This window comes from Cheilinus undulatus, linkage group 4 (assembly GCF_018320785.1).
Source record: "Cheilinus undulatus linkage group 4, ASM1832078v1, whole genome shotgun sequence".
NCBI lineage: Eukaryota > Metazoa > Chordata > Actinopteri > Labriformes > Labridae > Cheilinus > Cheilinus undulatus.
Window position 1 is genome coordinate 19665323 of NC_054868.1, and position 18287 is coordinate 19683609.

General features: G+C 38.5%; 1 protein-coding gene across 1 annotated transcript in view; it reads left to right on the plus strand.

The window, feature by feature from the left end:
* The window catches only part of LOC121508442 (complement C3-like), a 51380-nt gene that overhangs the window by 217 nt on the left and 32876 nt on the right, over positions 1-18287 (plus strand). The window contains exons 2-14 of the mRNA XM_041785301.1: positions 624-819; positions 1669-1831; positions 1993-2081; positions 2455-2543; positions 9185-9267; positions 9375-9462; positions 9601-9703; positions 12199-12316; positions 12522-12637; positions 14211-14354; positions 16944-17043; positions 17173-17267; positions 17380-17571. Of these exons, the coding sequence (XP_041641235.1) occupies positions 624-819; positions 1669-1831; positions 1993-2081; positions 2455-2543; positions 9185-9267; positions 9375-9462; positions 9601-9703; positions 12199-12316; positions 12522-12637; positions 14211-14354; positions 16944-17043; positions 17173-17267; positions 17380-17571 (1576 nt within the window). The remainder of the gene's footprint in view (positions 1-623; positions 820-1668; positions 1832-1992; positions 2082-2454; positions 2544-9184; positions 9268-9374; positions 9463-9600; positions 9704-12198; positions 12317-12521; positions 12638-14210; positions 14355-16943; positions 17044-17172; positions 17268-17379; positions 17572-18287) is intronic.

Consider the following 18287-nt stretch of genomic DNA (forward strand, 5'->3'; position numbering starts at 1 on the left):
GATGTTAGTTTATTCTAGTGCTAAATTGCTCTTTATGCTAATGGGAACAGAAACAATGTGAACTGCTATGTTCATGTTCAGTGTAAAATATATTTTCTGTTCAGCCTTTCCATACATAATGAATGCTCCAGTTTGATGTCAGTGTATCACAAGTCATGGTCCCGTGGTGGGAGGTTGCACACTGATGTGTATCAAATGCGAAATAATGAATAGATTACTCATTATTTGTGAAGTGGACACAGGACCTAATGATTTTTTCCTGCAGCTTGGTTGAAATGAAACTTTAACTCAGACTCAAAAAACAGGCTACAATCATGTCTATATTTTTATCTTAAGTTCTGTAGTTTAGTTTAGCATATTTATTTGTTCTTATTTTATGAATTATCTCCCTCCTTTGGACAAATACACAATGAAATCTTGTTTTATGAATGTCAATCATATGTTTCAACCAAATTTCAATTCTTTGTTTCATCCAAATTTCACATCTTATAAAAAAAATCAAATGTACAGTTGGATTTTTAACCAAAAGATGCCACGAGTAAAAACAAAGGAGCACAGTCTAAAACCTCCTATATTTGTCCCTCAGATAGCTGTACTTATCTCCTCCTTTTCCTTCCCTGCAGGCAGGTGATGTCTGCCCCCAACTTGTTGCGAGTAGGAACAGCAGAAAACATCTTTGTGGAGTGTCAGGACTGCACAGGGGCAGACATCAGAGTTGAAATCAGAGTGATGAATCATCCAACCAAAAGCAAAATGCTGGGATCCACATCTGTGACCCTCACTAATGCAAACCACTTCCAGGCATTTGGAGAAATAAAGGTATTTCATCACTTGTTTAAACTTTATTTAACCAGAGAATTTCCCATTGAGAAACATAAAGGTGCAACACTGAAGCACAAAAGGTTCCTATAAATAACAAGCAAAAGACTGTAGCATACAAAAATTACAAGTCTGGTTCCTCTTCAAGTAATCTACTTCATCTCGAAATGTACAAATAACAGTATTTTATGACATTAAAATACTGAGAGACTGACTGATTGGTCCAGTCATATAAAAAGCAACATGGCAGGGAGATTTCCCTGGCTGAAGGAAAAATTTGAATCCACCAGAAATACTGTATTACAGTATATGTGTTACCAATCTGAGGAGAGCTTCTGATTGAGAGAAAATGCCAAAGGTACCCGTTTTGGCACATGAAACGTAATTTCCCAACAACAAAATAGAAGCTTGCGGAAATGCTGAGTGACTATTAACTAACTAACTAACTCCAACTTAGAGGGAAAAAATGCATGCACTAGTTTTTCTGCATCAGTCTGGGACTAAATGTGGCTCATTTTTGCAATTTAATAAAGGCTGTCTTTGAACTTTATTTTCTGTGTGAGTTGAAGTTTTGATTGTAAGACTGTAAGATTTCTAACATTGGTGCTGCATGACCAGCTGATGCCATAAGGCATGAGTCTGTGACACCATAGGTTTCAAATAACAGTTTTGAGAGCCTTTAATACGCATTAAAAGATTGAAATAAAATTATTAATTTTTGAGTGAGGAAGATATCCACAGTGGTCAACTACTGAGAAAACATGGCTAAAATTAAATCCAAGGTTTTGAAACAACAGACAAACAGCGCTTAATCTGTAAATTTTTTGTGTCAAATGCAAATTTAATCAGATCCCTGCTGGAGACTTCAGTCGGGATCCCAACATGAAGCAGTACGTGTACCTACAAGCTCAGTTCCCTGACCGCCTGCTGGAGAAAGTCGTCCTGGTGTCCTTCCAGTCTGGGTACATCTTCATCCAGACTGACAAGACCCTCTACACCCCCGACAGTAAAGGTATAGATCTGTCATAGGCAGTTTGAGTTATCGATGTCGATACTTCACTTCAATACTTAACTTTTGGATGCCGTTGAGATATTAAAGTGGAGAAAATAGTTTTTAAAAATAGACATACCCTCATCACCCTTCACAGGCAAAATCAACTCTGTGTGTTTCAGTTCGTTACAGGATGTTTGCAGTGACAGCCAGAATGGAGGCTGTAGAGAGAGATGCTGAAACCGATGATTCTATTGACTATGCGATTGTGGTATGGGTCTTTACTTATCTTTGAGAAGCAGATATTGAACATTATAGAATATCATCATGTGTAAATGCAGCACAAAACCCTGTTAGGAGGTAATATTGCAGACATCACACAAGAATTCCTTTGTCTTTGTTGGGTTTTGTGTCTTTCGCAAGCAGCCTTCAACCCACCAGTCACTGCGAAGTCTCCCTCTAGTGGTCAATATTTATTTTTAAGCTCTTCCTTCCTCCTGTCTTTTTTGGAAAAAAATTAATAACTTAACAAGATAGAGTTAAGGCAAAAGAATTACAATAAGGTATTTAATCAATATAGTGTTTGTTTGTTTGAATAATTCACACCAACAAAGTTAATAGTTATTTATGTCATTCATTTTCAGACTCCTGAAGGCATCATTTTACTACTTAATACAGTCTCTCTGAGATCAGGGATCTACAGCAGTGATTACCAACTAGATGAAATGGCCAGGTTTGTATTACATCTAATCAAGAATTTTAGAAGAAAATTTTATCTCATTTGAAGAAATTTACTTTAAAGTGGTTAATGAAAGTATTTTGGATTATACTCAAAATGGGATTCAGCTGACCTTGAAATAACAAGTTACCAGAAAGAGTATTATATTTTTTTTGTTCAGTTTATTACTATGGTTAGTTTAACTCAACTAGTCATCTTTGCATGGGTCTGTATGTCACTGAGTGACTGGGTACCTGAGTGATACTTTCAGAGCCGTACAGAGTTGCATCAGTGGAGGAGAAGTGACATCTAATGATGGTTCATGGAGCATAATGGGCCTTCGCTGAGGTCATGCTCTGTTGTCCTTACAAAGTAGATGAATTTGCCAGACTCCATGTCTGTCACCAGACAAATCCATCTTGAAAAGCTCCGTTCCACAACGTTTGTGCCGACCTGAACACTGTTCAGACCAATCACTGTCAGTGGAGGAGAACAGCGCTGTAGCGATGGCCTGGATTTATTTGTGCTCATAGCTGATTGTAATGGCTACCTCTACTGCAGTGATTACCTTGGATGTAGCTTTTGCATAGCAACAGTTTTACTACACCTGGATCATGTTTCTGTATGAAATGAAGAACAACAACAACACTTAAAGCTTTTCATGATGTTAAAGATGTCTTCGCTCTTCTGCTGACCTGCTTCAGCATGAGTGTGTGATCGTTACGAGGAAAGCGTTAGTTGTGAGTGGTTGTACACAGTGGCTGCTAGTGGAGTGATTAGCTTGGACTTAGCCACAGCGGCAGTTTTGTCAGAACTGTACAACATTTCTTTATTAAAACAAGGTAATAGAGCAACACTTCAGGCTTTTTTATGACAGAAAAGATAATTTCGCTTTTCTCTAGTTCTGCTTCAGCATGGGTTTGCGATTGTTGGGGGTGGGGTTTGTTGGTTCTGGTGTGTCTATTTCAGGGTTGCCAACCCTCACGCTTCTGGCATGTGACTCACGCTTTCACCTCCTGTCTCACGCTCACACGCCACTCAAACTTTTCTCACGCTAGAATCAAATGAATGCTTTGGTGCTCTCAAATTACTCATGTTAGGTCACAGTCTTTAACTTTCAAATTTAAGGGTTTATCATTTTAACTACGTATTTTATTACCGTCGGAGGAGCGTGGGTAAGAGGAGAGAGCAGAGGAAGTCCGCCAGTGCTGCATCTTCTTTCTCCAGCCACTTCCTGCCGATGCTCTCTCACACCCAGATCTTTTGACTATTACACCGATGCGCGTCATCAACGAGCATAACACACGTATCACACGTGGAGATAACGTCATATCTAGTGAAAGTTGTTCAAACGTGGGTGTTTTATATGATCTTTAATACACCAACGATCAGAAATGTTGTCAAAAGAGCAGAAATATAAAACCAAAGCTCCAAAATGAGGCAGGGTGAAAGGATGTGTCTGGAGAGCTGCAAGTGTGAGGCAGGGCTGGTTTTAGTCATTTGGAGGCCCAGGGCAAAGACCAAAATGAGGCCCCTCCCCCTTTAGCTAAAGAACTAATAATGAGTGGAAAAAAATGAGAAAGCATCTCTTTTATGTCAATAAAGCCACAGAACTCCAGTAAATGCCCCAATGTGAGATATAAATACCCAAAAAATAGCCAACTACAATTCATGATTTTCTTTGAAAAGCATCTCAGAGTTCAAACTCAGTACATTATAATATCTTAAAAAATCTTTTCAGGGGATGAAACATGTATAATTTATAAAAATGATATAAATATGATTTATAGAAACAAATTTTAATCATGAAAAATTGAAATACAAGGTTTTAGTCTGATGTCAGTGATAAAATAAATATATGATCATTATCAGTGAAATATTGGTTCTTCTGACATTATACAGACATTAACCTCATAATTATCCACCAATCCACTGTTTTATTTCATTTCAACTACAGATTAACTGATCTATTATCTACCTTACATTCCTGGTTTGTATTGTGGCTCTGGCTAAAGTATTTTTTAGACAATGTGGCTCATTGGTAGAATAAGGTTGAGTACCACTGGTCTAACTGTTACAGGGTGGAACTGTGAAATAGCCCTTTAAAGGAGCACTATGTAGTTTTGGGGAGGACATTTTTAATCAAACAAGAAAAATCTTAATTGGTTGATTTTCACGTGTCGGCAAAATTTCTTCTGTTTCGTGATGAATAAACTGAATAGAAACAGAAGAAAAGCATCATTTTATACTAGTGCATAAGTAGCAGACCCCTCCACCTCTCAAGTGTCGGTGTTTTACTGACCTCATTTTCCTCTGAGAATAGTTGGTTTCATCCGTTACTAAGAATTATTTCTGAGTTTGTATTATTACGTTATTAGTGTTGTCCAGTATTATTGGTGAGTCCAAATATGTCGGCATCATTGAGTGCGCGTATGTATAATGAACAAAATCTCACTCCAGCCTGGAACCCAAAGTTGGCAACCTTGGTCTATTTGGCAAATCAGGTGAATGTTCTGTCTATAGCGCTGTGAATACCTTAATATTAGTGCTGTTATTCAATTTTAAAAAAATGTATTGAGTTAATCACATTAGTTATGTGCTGCGATTAATCATGATTAATCACAGCATTTTCAAAAATAGTCTTAGTATTTTTATACATTTTTAGATTTTTTTAACTTTCGTTTATTTTTCATTCTCTTAATTCTGTGTTCAACACTTTGAAAGTGCTTTATAAAACCTATGACTATTAATAAATCATACCTATTAAATACTGCCATTTACTTGGATTTTTGTTTCAGATAAAAGAAGTACAACTATGGTGTTTCAAATAAAAAATATTCAACAGACTGTGGTTTTTAAATTTAAACATCTCAGCTTATTTGTAATGGTTTGTATATCAGAATGTCTGAATAAACTGAGCAGTAATATTTTTATACTGCAAACCAGCCCAGCAGACATACAGTCATGGACGAAAATGTTGGCACCCCTAGAATTTTTCCAGAAAATTCACCATTTCTCCCAGAAATTGTTTCAGTTACAAATGTTTTTGGCATACAAATGTTTATTGCCTTTATGTGCATTAGAGCAATAGAAAAAATTCAAAGAAAAAAGCAAATTCAGGCTGTCCTGCAGACTCAGGGTGCAAAAGTGTCAGCTCGGACTATACGTTGTAATCTAATTGAGATGAAGCGCTATGGCAGGAGACCGAGGAGAACCCCACTGCTGACAAAGAGATATAAAAAAGCCAGACTGAAGTTTGTAAAAATGTACCTGAGTAAGCCTCAGTCCTTCTGGGAGAACATTTTGTGGACAGATGAGACTAAGGTAGAGCTTTTTGGAAAAGCACGTCATTCTACTGTTTACAGAAAACGCAATGAGGCCTACAAAGAAAAGAACACAGTACCTACAGTCAAACATGGTGGAGGTTCAAGGATGTTTTGGAGTTGTTTTGCTGCCTTTGTCACTGGGTGCCTCAGCTGTCTGCAAGGAATCATGAAATCTGGAGACTATCAAAAATTTTTGGGCCACAATGTAGGGCTAGTGTCAGAAAGTTGGGTCTGCATCAGAGGTCATGGGTGTTCCAGCAGGACAATGACCCCAAACATACTTCAAAAAGCACTAAGAAATGGTTGGAGACAAAGCTGGAGAGTTCTGAAGTGGCCAGCAATGAGTCCAGATCTAAATCCCATTGAACACCTATGGAGAGATCTCAAAACTGCTGTTGCAAGAAGGAACCCTTCAAATCTGAGAGACCTGGAGCAGTTTGCAAAAGAAGAGTGGTCCAAAATTCCAGTTGAGAGGTGTAAGAAGCTTGTTGATGGATATAGGAAGCGATTGGTTTCAGTTATTTTTTTCCCAAGGGTGTGCAACCAAATATTAAGTTGAGGGTGCCAACAATTTTGTCCGGCCAATTTTTTGAGTTTTGTGTAAAATTATGTCAATGTTGTCTTTTTCCTTTGGATTTTTTGTGTTGTTCCAATGTACATAAAGGCAATAAACACATGTATACCAAAACATTTGTTGATTGCAACAATTTCTGGGAGAAATTATGTATTTTCTGGAAAAATTCCAGGGGTGCCAACATTTTCGTCCACTCCACTGGCTGCATGATATACGCCTATTGTTTTTACACTTTCAATCTATTCATAATTTTTAATCATTTTAATACATAAATATTAGCATTTTAGCTCAATAGCTTCCAGGTCATGTGATCAATTGACTCAAAATCAACGTGAAATCAAAGTACCTCGCTGGCTGCATGAGATATGCCTCTTGTTTTTACTTTTTAAATCTCTAAATATTATTTATTATTTTTTCTGTATAAATAGTAGCATTTTAGCTCCACTGGCTGCATTAAATATGCCTCATTTTATTACAATTTCAAATCATTCATTGTTTTTATTTATGAAAACATTTGCATTTAAGCTATATATATATTAGGTCATTTGGTTTTATATATCAAAATCAATGTCCGAGCTTATTGATATGTCTCTTTTTATTGCCTTTGGATGCAGTATCTCTGCTTTAAATATCTCAGATTTTTGTTTTGAAACAGGAAGTCGATACACGCTGTAGCCGTACACTGTGAGTTTACTGTAAAGTCTGCAATACAGGTGCACTCGAAATGTTGGAGGGGCTAGCTCGGGGTTGGACTGGGTGGTACAGAAGAGTTTCCCCCGGAGCAAATGTCTGTCAAATATCCAACTTAAAACTAACTTCACCACGGTTCTCTCTCTCTCTCTCTCTCTCTCTCTCTCTCTCCTCACTGTCTCTGTATCGTTAATGTAGCTTCCAGGTCAGGAGAAATAATTCTGGTGTCAGATCAGATATCGTATAAATCTATAACTATTTTACAGCCTAAAAAGAACACTTATGCATACTGAGTCATCAGTGGTGGATGCTTCATGTAATGACGTCGGTTTGAGACGTATCCATGCCCAGGCCTGGATGCTTTGAGCAGTGTGAGTGTGGGCCAAAGGGGGGACAGGGGAGGGGGTCAAATGGGCTTCAGCACAGTTAGAATACGGTACGGTACAGATGGCCTAGTGTGAGTACACCCTTAAAGTGCCCTCTTGGGAGGCAAAACGTTTGTTAAAGTGCCCTCTTGGGAGCCAAAACACACTCTGAAGTGCCCTCTTGGGAGGCAAAACGTGGGCTAAAGTGCCCCCCTGGTTGGCAAAACACACTAAACTGCCCCCTTGGCTGGTGAAAACATGATAAACTGCCCCCTTGGGTGGCAAAAAGGCATGTTAAGTACTTTCCTCATTGGCAAAACACACTAAACTGCCCTCTTGGGTGAAGAAAACACACTAAACTCCAGAGGACCATTAGGACCGAGAAATACCATGGAACAATACTGTTGCAATGACTTTTATGTTGGGCCTTTTTTTGATCTATATTGAGCCAGAACTATATCTCACAGAACCAGTTTGGATTATCTGGTGCTAATATGGTGTTAAAATGCACTAAAATACAGGAAATGGCATCTACTTCATTGAAAATGACCCCCTAGGGATTTATTTCTTTATTTCTGTGTGTTCTTCACAGTCCAACGTTGAATCTACACAGTTCTTGTGGATGCTGATCCTAACTACAAACTAACTTGAGTAGTCTGTCTAGTTAGTCTGTTTTAAGGCTATATAATGTGCCATTTGTATAACACATAAATATGTCTAAAGTGCCCTCGAAAACACGTGAAACTTAGTGCCCTCTTCAGTGGCAAGAACGCGCTGTATGTGCCTTTTTTTTTCTTTTCGCCCCTGCCCTTGAAAAAATCTGTGCACGCCACTGCGGTGGTTGCTGACTGATGACCAGTTGTCTCCTGTCAGTTTAATGAATGTAGCTTGGGCCAGCTGCTCCACTTTCATTGTCTTTTGCTGCTATACAGTTCATAGATTCTTCTGACAGTCTTGTGACAATCTTCTCATAGGTGTTCTGTTGGATGGGCCACCTAATCTGGATGATGTCTTTAAGTCCCTTGTCGTCAATGATTTTTATGGTCTGCAGTCTCTGGCGACCCATTACCAGTTGCATTAGCTAGCTTAGGTGTTGACGTTTTGTGGACAAATCCAGGTCTGCTGGACTCTGCCGGTGTAGCTTGACTACTATCGCTTGATCCTCCATTGTTGTTGGCATCTTTGCTAACATTAGCAAAGATGTGCTTTGACCAAAGGTGGTACTTAAGACTTGTTGTGCTTCGGTGGAAAGACAGTTCATTACCGCAGTATGTAACCACAGCTTTGGTTTTATCTCAACTTTTATTCGCCGGCGTTTTAAAAAGAAATTTGCCGTTAAGCAGACCCAGGTTGTCTCCTCACTCATCACTGATGTGTCTGACCTGCCTCTCATCTCTTCATCCCCAGGCACGTAAACATCCGCGCTGGAGGACTGTGGGAGCAAGTTGTGGTCAAACTTAGTCATATAATTAAATTGCATTTTTATTCTTTTAATGTGTTAAGTTTTCAAGATTAATCATGAGTGTTAACACATTAATGCATTAACAGCAATATTTAATATTAATCGTAACTAGACAGAAAGGCTGAGATGTAGGTTATTTTACACAGACTTCACGGTAACCTTTCGTCTCCAGATGTAAGATTGCTTTATTTTTTGGTTGGATGATGATAAACATATTCTTGTGTTTGTTTATGTATTAGTCCTGGAGTGTGGAAGATAATGGCAAGGTTTCACAGCAACCCACAACAGAGCTACTCTGCCGAATTTGAAGTCAAAGAATATGGTCAGTATATCTACATATAACTTAGAGTGTCACGTTTTTTACATATTCTACATGTATCTTTGTTTGTATTGTTACAAACAATAAAAATGTGTAAATCTTTCATTCAGTATTGCCCAGTTTTGAGGTCAAACTGATGCCTCTGACCTCCTTCTTTTACGTGGATAGTCAAGAGTTCCCCATTAACATCAAAGCTACGTACGTAAAGATTTTTGCCTTATAGTTTTTCAAACCAGATTTATCTGTTGTGTTCATGTATGTTTAGAAGGTTTTGCTGACTTTTCTTTTTCTATTAGTTTTTAGCTGTCACATTTTTAAATGTTCCTCTCTTTACAGGTATGTGTTTGGCAAAGAGGTGGATGGGACGGCGTATGTGTTGTTTGGGGTTATACAAGACGATCAAAAGAGGAGCTTTCCAGGTTCTCTTCAGAGAGTGCCGGTGAGCACACAGCTTAGGTTTGCTGCTGCATTTGACTCTGCCAGCATGCCAGTCTCCACTGTGCGTCAGATGGTTATGGCCTCCATGTCGTCCATTAATCCCTGATAATTGGACCCCTTGAAGGTCATAACTAATAACTGGAATAGTCATTCCAATCCAATAAAGTTCTTAGGGAATATAAATGTAGTTCAGTACTCCAGTAAACAGGACGGCGATAGATACGAAGTCACAATGGAACAAAAAACTATTCCGCTCAGCGCACTTTCTTAACAGATTTATCACTGAGAAGGCCTGAAGATGAGGGAGACTGAGAGTCATCTGTGATCAGACTATAAACCTGTAAGTTAACATGGACAGTCATCTTATAGATAGATAGATATAGAGAGATAGATTTTTTGACTGGAACTACTTGAGAAGTTTGATAGATGTCCATATATCAGAAGTTAATGTACACCAGTGGAATTTCCAGAAACATCAGATCACATGTAATATTCATCCATCCATTTTCTATACTGCTTATTTCATTGGGGAAACAACCAGGCACGCTCAAACCTACGAATATTTAGGGCACTGATCATCAACTGGCAGCCCAAGGGCCGTATCGGGTCCCCCAAAGCTTCCTATCCGGCCTGGAGAAGATCATTGAATTCAGAAAAGGAGGAAAATAAGATAAATTTTTAAGGGTAACTTTAAGCTTTAAATGTCTGCCCAAAAATGATAACTATTGAAGTAGTTTTAGAATGACTTAACATTTGATCTGTTTTTACAGAAATTCACTCGTCAGCCATTATTAGTAAAAATTTAAAAAAAAAAAAAGAAAAGAAATGGGTTAAGACTGGCGGAAATGTTGCAAAATGGCCAGATACAGTGTTCAAAATGGGTTAGAGAGTGGTATACATGGGTGATAAGCGTCAAAATGGGTTATGAAGTGGCACAAAAGGACAATAATTGGCAGGAAAAGGGGTAAAAAATAGTTTAAAATGTGGCAAAAAATGGGTAAAAGAAATGGAGAATGGGAATAAGGGGCAAATGATATCAATACTGGGTTAAAAGTGGAAAAATAGTGCAAAAAAGTAATGACAAGGGGTTAAAAAGTGGCAAAAAATAGTTAAAAAGTGGCAGTGAATAAAAGAGTGGCACAAAGGGGATAAAACATGCAGGAAAAATGGTTTAAAAGGGGTTAAAGTTTGGAAAAAATCGTTAAAGAGGCAAAAAAGTTTTTAATAAAATGGGTTAAAAGTGGCAAAATATAGCAAAAAAAAAACATGGCAATGTAGTGAAAAGGGGTTAAAGAGTGACACACGGGTGGTAATCGACAGCAAAGTGGCAAAAAAGGGTGAAAGAGTATCTAATTGGGCAAGAAGTTGCAAAAGATTGTTTAAATGTGGCAAAATGGTCAACAAGGGGTTAAAAAGTGCCAAAAATGAGTTAATACTGGTGTCAAATCACAATTGAGGAGGGCCCATTCTCTGGGCTTTTCAGGGGTCCAGCCAATTTTGTGAGCACACATGTCTTCTTGTGGCCTGCTGCATTATAGATAATAGGCATAGATCTCCCTGTTACTGCCTAAAAATGTCCTGTGTCTTGAAAGAAAAACAAGCACTAATACAATAATTTGGCCTAAATATTGAAAAAGTATAATATACATATATAAAAAAGTCCAGCTCCCAGAGTCTCTGTCAAGGCTAAATCTGGCCCTTGTGCAAATGTACCTGATGACTCCTGATTTAGAGTAACCAATTAACCTAATGACATTGTCTTTGGTGGTGGGAGGAGGCTGGAGTACCGAAGAGAACCCATGCATGCACAGGGAGGTTCCACACAGAATGGCCCCTTCTGGGAAGCAAACCCGAAACCTTCTTGCTGTGAGTCAACAGCCCTAACCCCCATGCAGCCCCTAGTGTAATATACAAAAAAAATAAAAGACATCAAGAAGGGGGGGCACTGGCTCAGTAGGTAGAATGTCCCACAAGTGGAAGGTTATGGGTTCATTCCCCAGCACCTGCAATCAAATGTCAATGTGTCCTTGAGCAAGACACTTAAAGATGCAGTGTTTAATATTTTGCCTTGTAGCACTTAGCTGAGCACAATTGGCAAAAATGGAACATAATAAGTATAAAAAGATCTCAGCTGATGAGTGTTTACCTGAATACATATAATTGTTTTATTTTTATTAACTTAGAAAAAAAAAACTTCTATTTATAGATAGTGAGGGTCCCCTTCACAAAGTCTTCAATTTGCTCCCACTGTTTGTCAGCGGTGTTTAAATATGTATGGATGCGTTTGAGTGGGATTAGTTAATACTGATGGCCAATTCTTCATAGCAGCCTCTGCCATCAGTGTGTGAACGTGGAGTAAGAGAGTAAAGGGTGTGAATGGGTAGGTGTTACCTGCGCTTTGAGTAGTCGGATGACAGGAAAAGCCCTTTACAAGCTCAAGTTCATTTAGCACTTTACTTTTTCACATCACTGTATGTCTGTGTTATTTTACTTTAGATCCTGGGAGGTCATGGGGTGGTTAGTCTGAAGAGAGAACACATTACACAGACCTTCAACGTTATGGATCTTGTGGGGAGCTCCATATTTGTAGCTGTCAGCGTGCTTACAGAGAGCGGTGAGTCAGAGAGGCTGTGTTTGGTTCTATGTTGTATGTTTGATCATTTGACATTTTTCCAGACAGAGAATGAGAGCAGAACTAGAAAAAAAAACAAAATATTTTTTCTTGTTCAGTTTGTCAAACAGCAAAGAAACAGTGCAAAATTTATATTTTGTCATTATTTTGTCTGAGTGTGTTTGTTTGGTCTGAATTCATACTACAGGTGGTGAAATGGTGGAGGCAGAGCTGAGAGATATCCAGATTGTTACATCACCTTACACCATCACCTTCAAGAAAACACCAAAATATTTCAAACCAGGAATGTCCTTTGATGTTTCCGTAAGTTCCTTTTTTTTACATTTAAAAAAAAAGATGACATTTTAATCCAAAAGTAGCAGCACTACTATTCAGATAGGAATAAAAAAAAAAAATTCATCAGTTACACCACTGGAGGCCGATCTGAGAGTTGAGCTGATAGAACTCTGCCCACCTTTTAGGTCGACACAGACTGTTTTACCCACCTACACAGTCTTCTAATACCTTACTGGTCACTATTAAGATTTACAACACATTAATCACAACTATCAATCCTTTTTTCTTTTTTTAATCCATGAAAATGGAGTCTGAAGCAGGCTTTAGTAACTACCCCCAAATGTATGCTGATGATTGTTTATACACAGACTGGATATGTGAGACAGGACGACTATCATCATACAGTTGTATTATGACAGCTTTTTAATTGTCTAATATCCTGTGTACTATTTATTTCTACAAGTGATGCACGATACCGATATCGATAACTTATAATTTCCTACTCAAATGGCCGGTAACCGATAATAACTGATCTGTTTTTTCAATTGTTGATTTTTAAAAAGAAGTTTATCAATGTTTTGATGCACATCTTGGAGTAAGAAGAGGTTGATATGTAGAAAGCAAAGATATTTTTAACTAATTCTTACTGGCATCACTCGTCTTTACATCAAAAAACATTTCTGAGTTTACCTTTTTTTTTTTGATAAACATTTGTGTACCCCCCCAAAAAAGTACAACATATAAAAACAACTGACATACAGTTTTCCCTGAAATTAATTCAAGTATCTTAAAAGGGGTCAAATCAGAAATAACATAAAGTAGCGATGGATAAGGAGACTGTGAGACTGACTTTGTCATTATTAGCTTCACCTTTAGGGTCTGGCAAACTTTCTGCAGTTTCCAATGCCTGCTGAATCATCACTCTGCCCGGTATTAGCCTTTGGCTTGGTCCTAATGCCCACGGCTAAGGCTAGCAGCTACTGCCGCTTCGTTTTAACGTTTTAGAATGATGACTAAGTGACTTATAAGATCAGTTGTGTTAAAACTCAAGGACTTTTTTCCACTCTTTGGGATCTTCAGCAAACTTTACAAACACTGTGTAATCCTCCCTGTAAATACTGAGTAACTCCACCAGTACAGCCATGTTATTAGCAAAGTTTATTAGCCTCTTGGCACTGAGGCTTCTTCCTCTTCTTCTCTGGTGCTTAACAGTGGATCACGTACTGCAGCGCCACCTACTGTTCCAAAATGTGTAGTCCTGTGAGAGAAAACATACGGCTTTATTATCGTTGGATTTTAGCGGTTAGTATTTATTATCGGGATAATAAAAATAGGTAAAATATATTCAATATCGGCCGATAATTTATCCTTACATTTAATTATTGTGCATCCCTGCTTTCTAGAAATTAATTCAGTCCCCCTTTGATACTATACAAACTGTCTCCAACATGTAACTTAACCCTCCTCCTCATCATTAATTGGTCCATATGGCTAGGACTACAAAGTGACAAACAGACCAGATACATTTTTGATCCGCTACCTTTTCTTAGATTGAATTGGATTATTTCTGATCTTTTTTTGTTTGTTTCTCTGAGGGCAGGTTGAGGTTGCTAATCCTGATGGCACTCCAGCACAAGGTGTTCGAGTGGTGGTAGATCCAGGCCACGTGCAGGGCCATACCACAGCTAATGGCATGGCAAAGCTCACCATCAATACAGCCAGAACTACCAGACTGTCTATTACTGTGAGTCTTTTATTATTCCTCTTTTTAATTTAATGTAATTTTAGCAAATTGTAACCTAAAGCTGCATTAATTAGCATTTGTCTCAGTGATGCCATCTGTTTGCTATAAAGCCCAGTACTGGTGGGATATTTTCAGTGTGGTGCCTTTTTAAAGGAAAAGTTATTAAGAAAATAGTTCAGCGGGTTAAAGATAACCGATCTGCACAAGTAACAACCAGACAACAGAGGAGAGAAATAGAAAGAAGCATGAATTCAGATGCTGCTCTCGCAGAAATGTGTGTTGAGTTTAGAGGTTTCAGTGAATAAGGTTCTTCATAGTCGAATCTGATTCGTCAGATTTTGCCTTTAGTCGACTAACAGTCAAACGGCGTTTCTGCTAGACTTTTTTGTCCCCAGTCAAAATGACCGGCAGTCCTCAAGAATTACGGACATTTAGAACAACTACCAGACATTTGCTTTAACATTATTTTGCTGCATTAACAGCAGCAAAACGCATAAATCTCTCTCTTACTTTTTTGTGTAAGTGGTTTAAAGTATCAAAATCTGCGCGCTTTTCCTGACACACACGGTCAGTTACACAATATACGCCCACGTTAAACTCATAAACAACAATAGTTAGCTTCACATCAGCACCATTAGCCTGTTAGCACGTCGGCTGCTACCATAACTTTGCAGCTTACAACAGCCAAATACCATCCTCCACCGACAACAACGAAGCATCCAAACACATAACAAAAGTGCTCTGTTAACTGGACACTGCGTTAGAACTCTACATTTCAAATGAAAAATGACTCTTACCGTCAGTTGCTAATATCAGTCCTCATGATGACAGCTGAAACCTTTACTAAAACTGTAAATCCAACCATCCTGGTTTATTTGGACTAGTCCAGAAAAGAAAAAAGCTCCACAGCAGATAGTCCGGTCCAGTCCTCCTCTCATCAATGGCTTATCCAAGACTACTTCTGCTAATTAGCTGACGTAGGCCTCTCTCTCTCTGCCGCTGAATCGGTGTTTGCGACGCTCAGCTATAGTTCCCTTCTTTCAGCCTCTTTATTACTCGCAGTGATGACACAAAATCCCTCCATACCGCTGATGATATTAAGCCTTTGGTTAACCAGGAAAACCTCACTTAGATTAAAATTCTGCTTTACGAGAAAGCTCTGGTCAAACTTTCCCACTTTCCCTGCAGAGTCCCCAGCGATACTGAGCAGGGGCAGAGAAATAGCTTTGCTTTGACATCATTGTGCATACATAATTAGCCACGTGCTTGCCGTCTGAGGTGATAAACAACCCCAGCACCACAGGACAGTGGGTGGAGTCTGATTTGACTATGAGGTTCATTGTCGAATCAGACATTTATTAGCAGCAGGCTAACATTAGCACGCCTAGCTTCCATTCATTTTTACCCCACATTTATTTCAGCCGTGCTATCACACTCAGCTTAAATGTCCAACCATAAGAATAGTGCTGTGTCACTAAATCAACATTGGACAAACGTTGAGACAATTCGCACAGTGAATGAAAAGATGTAGCCTATTTATGCATCCAAAAGAAGCAAAGCCAGTTCTGAGTCATGCGAGAACTTTTCAGCGTCCAGAGGGCTCGCCACCGAGGAAAAGCAAGTCCGATATTAACTCTAGTTTTTCCTTTCGCTTTGTCAGAGGGTTTGCTAGACAAATGTCGAGGCTTTTTAGGTGGAGGGGAAACCGGTGGCAGGCCTTCGGTCGGCTGCTTCAGAGGAGCCAGAGGAGAAGGTTACCGCCCCAATCCGGTCCAGACAGAGTTATAAACATCCCATATAAACAAAACTACAGGGTACCGAAGTTTTAATTCAGTGTGTTGATACTGTACTCAGAAAAACATTTACATAGCATATGTTTGATTTTTATTACATCAAAGTGTTAAATGTCAGATATTCTATCTTTAACATCTGTATTTATTTTACTATTTCCAAACAACATACATTTTGTTGTTTACAATGTTAATGATAACTTGTTTTCATTGAACACACTAATACTATTCTAATTATAATACTAACACTTTAACTTGTTCATTTCAGCTTTGTCACATTGCTTATATCATTTATATACAGAAAAACAGTTGTTGATCCTTGGCTTTGCCTGGTGGCTGGCCTGATGGCTAGTGGGGGAGTCTGGTGCCTGAACCTGATGGTTAGGTTGCTTAGCTGCTTTGCTCTCAGCTCTGCTGCTGTGCTCTACTCAGCAGAGTTTGGTCAGGCTATCTCTCTTACTCAGTGCAGTGGCAGTGCTAGACCGGAAGGGCTCCATGTTAAATAAAATGTATAAATTATGTTTGAACCTTTGAGTGACTCCCAGACAAACTGAAGGAAGCACAATCTTGCACTAAATGTAAGAGGTGAGAACAACACACCCAAAGGGGAGCGAGAGATCAGTCCTTTAAAATGTATTTAGTAGGGATTTACTGATATCACCTACTGTAGTTTGATTTTAGGTTTATTTTTATTTGACTTTAAAGATTAATAAATGAAAAGCAGATTTATTTATTTATTTATTTTTTTTAGTTTTTACTATGTGATTTACCTATTACAAATCTATACCTTTGGTTGCAGGCAAAAACAAATGATCCTGCCATTCCACCTGAAAGACAGGCAGCAGCCACCATGGCAGCTGACTCATATACCACCAGAAGCAACAACTTCATCCACATAGGTGAGGAACATCCTGAAATAACATCAGATGGTGAAGAAAAGGTGGAAATTGTGGTGGAAGAAGTTAAATATGGATTAAGTGTTCAATCATGTGGGTGTCAGGCAGTCATTGCATTGTGTCATTTTGCAGGTGTGGATGCAGCTGAGGTGGGATTAGGAGAAAATCTGAAAATATACTTAATCTTCAGCAGGCAGACAAACACCCAAAATGATATCACATACCTGGTGAGAGGTGTTTTAGACCTGTAAATATGAAAAAAAATATTCGAATTGTGGGTCCCACATCTCGTATATTTATATATATGAAATGTTTTTGTGTGTAAATCTGTCTCTCTAGGTCCTGAGCAGAGGTCAGCTGGTGAAACATGGCAGATACAAGGCAAGAGGTCAGGTGCTAATTGCCTTGATGCTTCCCATCACTAAAGAAATGCTGCCATCATTCCGCATCATTGCCTACTACCACACAAGCGATAACGAAGTGGTGTCAGACTCTGTTTGGATGGATGTGAAGGACTCCTGCATGGGCGGGGTAAGACACGCTACACTAACATATCACTGTGAATTTGGGCCGTAAATTTAGATCTCCATATTCATACTTACTGTGAATATTATATTTATATATATATATACAGTATATATGCATTATATACAAATATTCACATTAATACACGTACAAATATCTGTATATACATGGCGTTCCAAATTATTATGTTAATGATATTTTTCTTTGATTTTCCTAAATGCAAATGCAAATGACAGTCAGAATATTTTTCAAGTCAGCAGCTATTACAGCATAATTCAGATGTTTTTGAACAGACTTCATAATGATAACCATTATTTTTTGAAAAATAAAAACCTCAAAATGCACTGTTCCACATTATTATGCACAACAAAGTTTTAAAAGATTTTATAGGTTGTGAATAACTGAAAATGGTCATTTGTTAAATTTGCAGCATTAGGAGGTCACATTTACTGAAATCACAAGCTATTTCAACCAAAAACATCTTAACGGGCCAAGTTCCATGTTAACATAGGAGCCCTTCTTTGATATCACCTTCACAATTCCTGCATCCATTGAACTTGTGAGTTTTTGGAGAGTTTCTGCTTGAATTTCTTTTCAAGATGTCAGAATATCCTCCCAGAGCTGCTGTTTGATGTGAACTGCCTCCCACCCTCATGGATCTTTAGCTTGAGGATGCTCCATAGGTTCTCATTAGGGTTGAGGTCAGGAGAGGATGGGGGCCA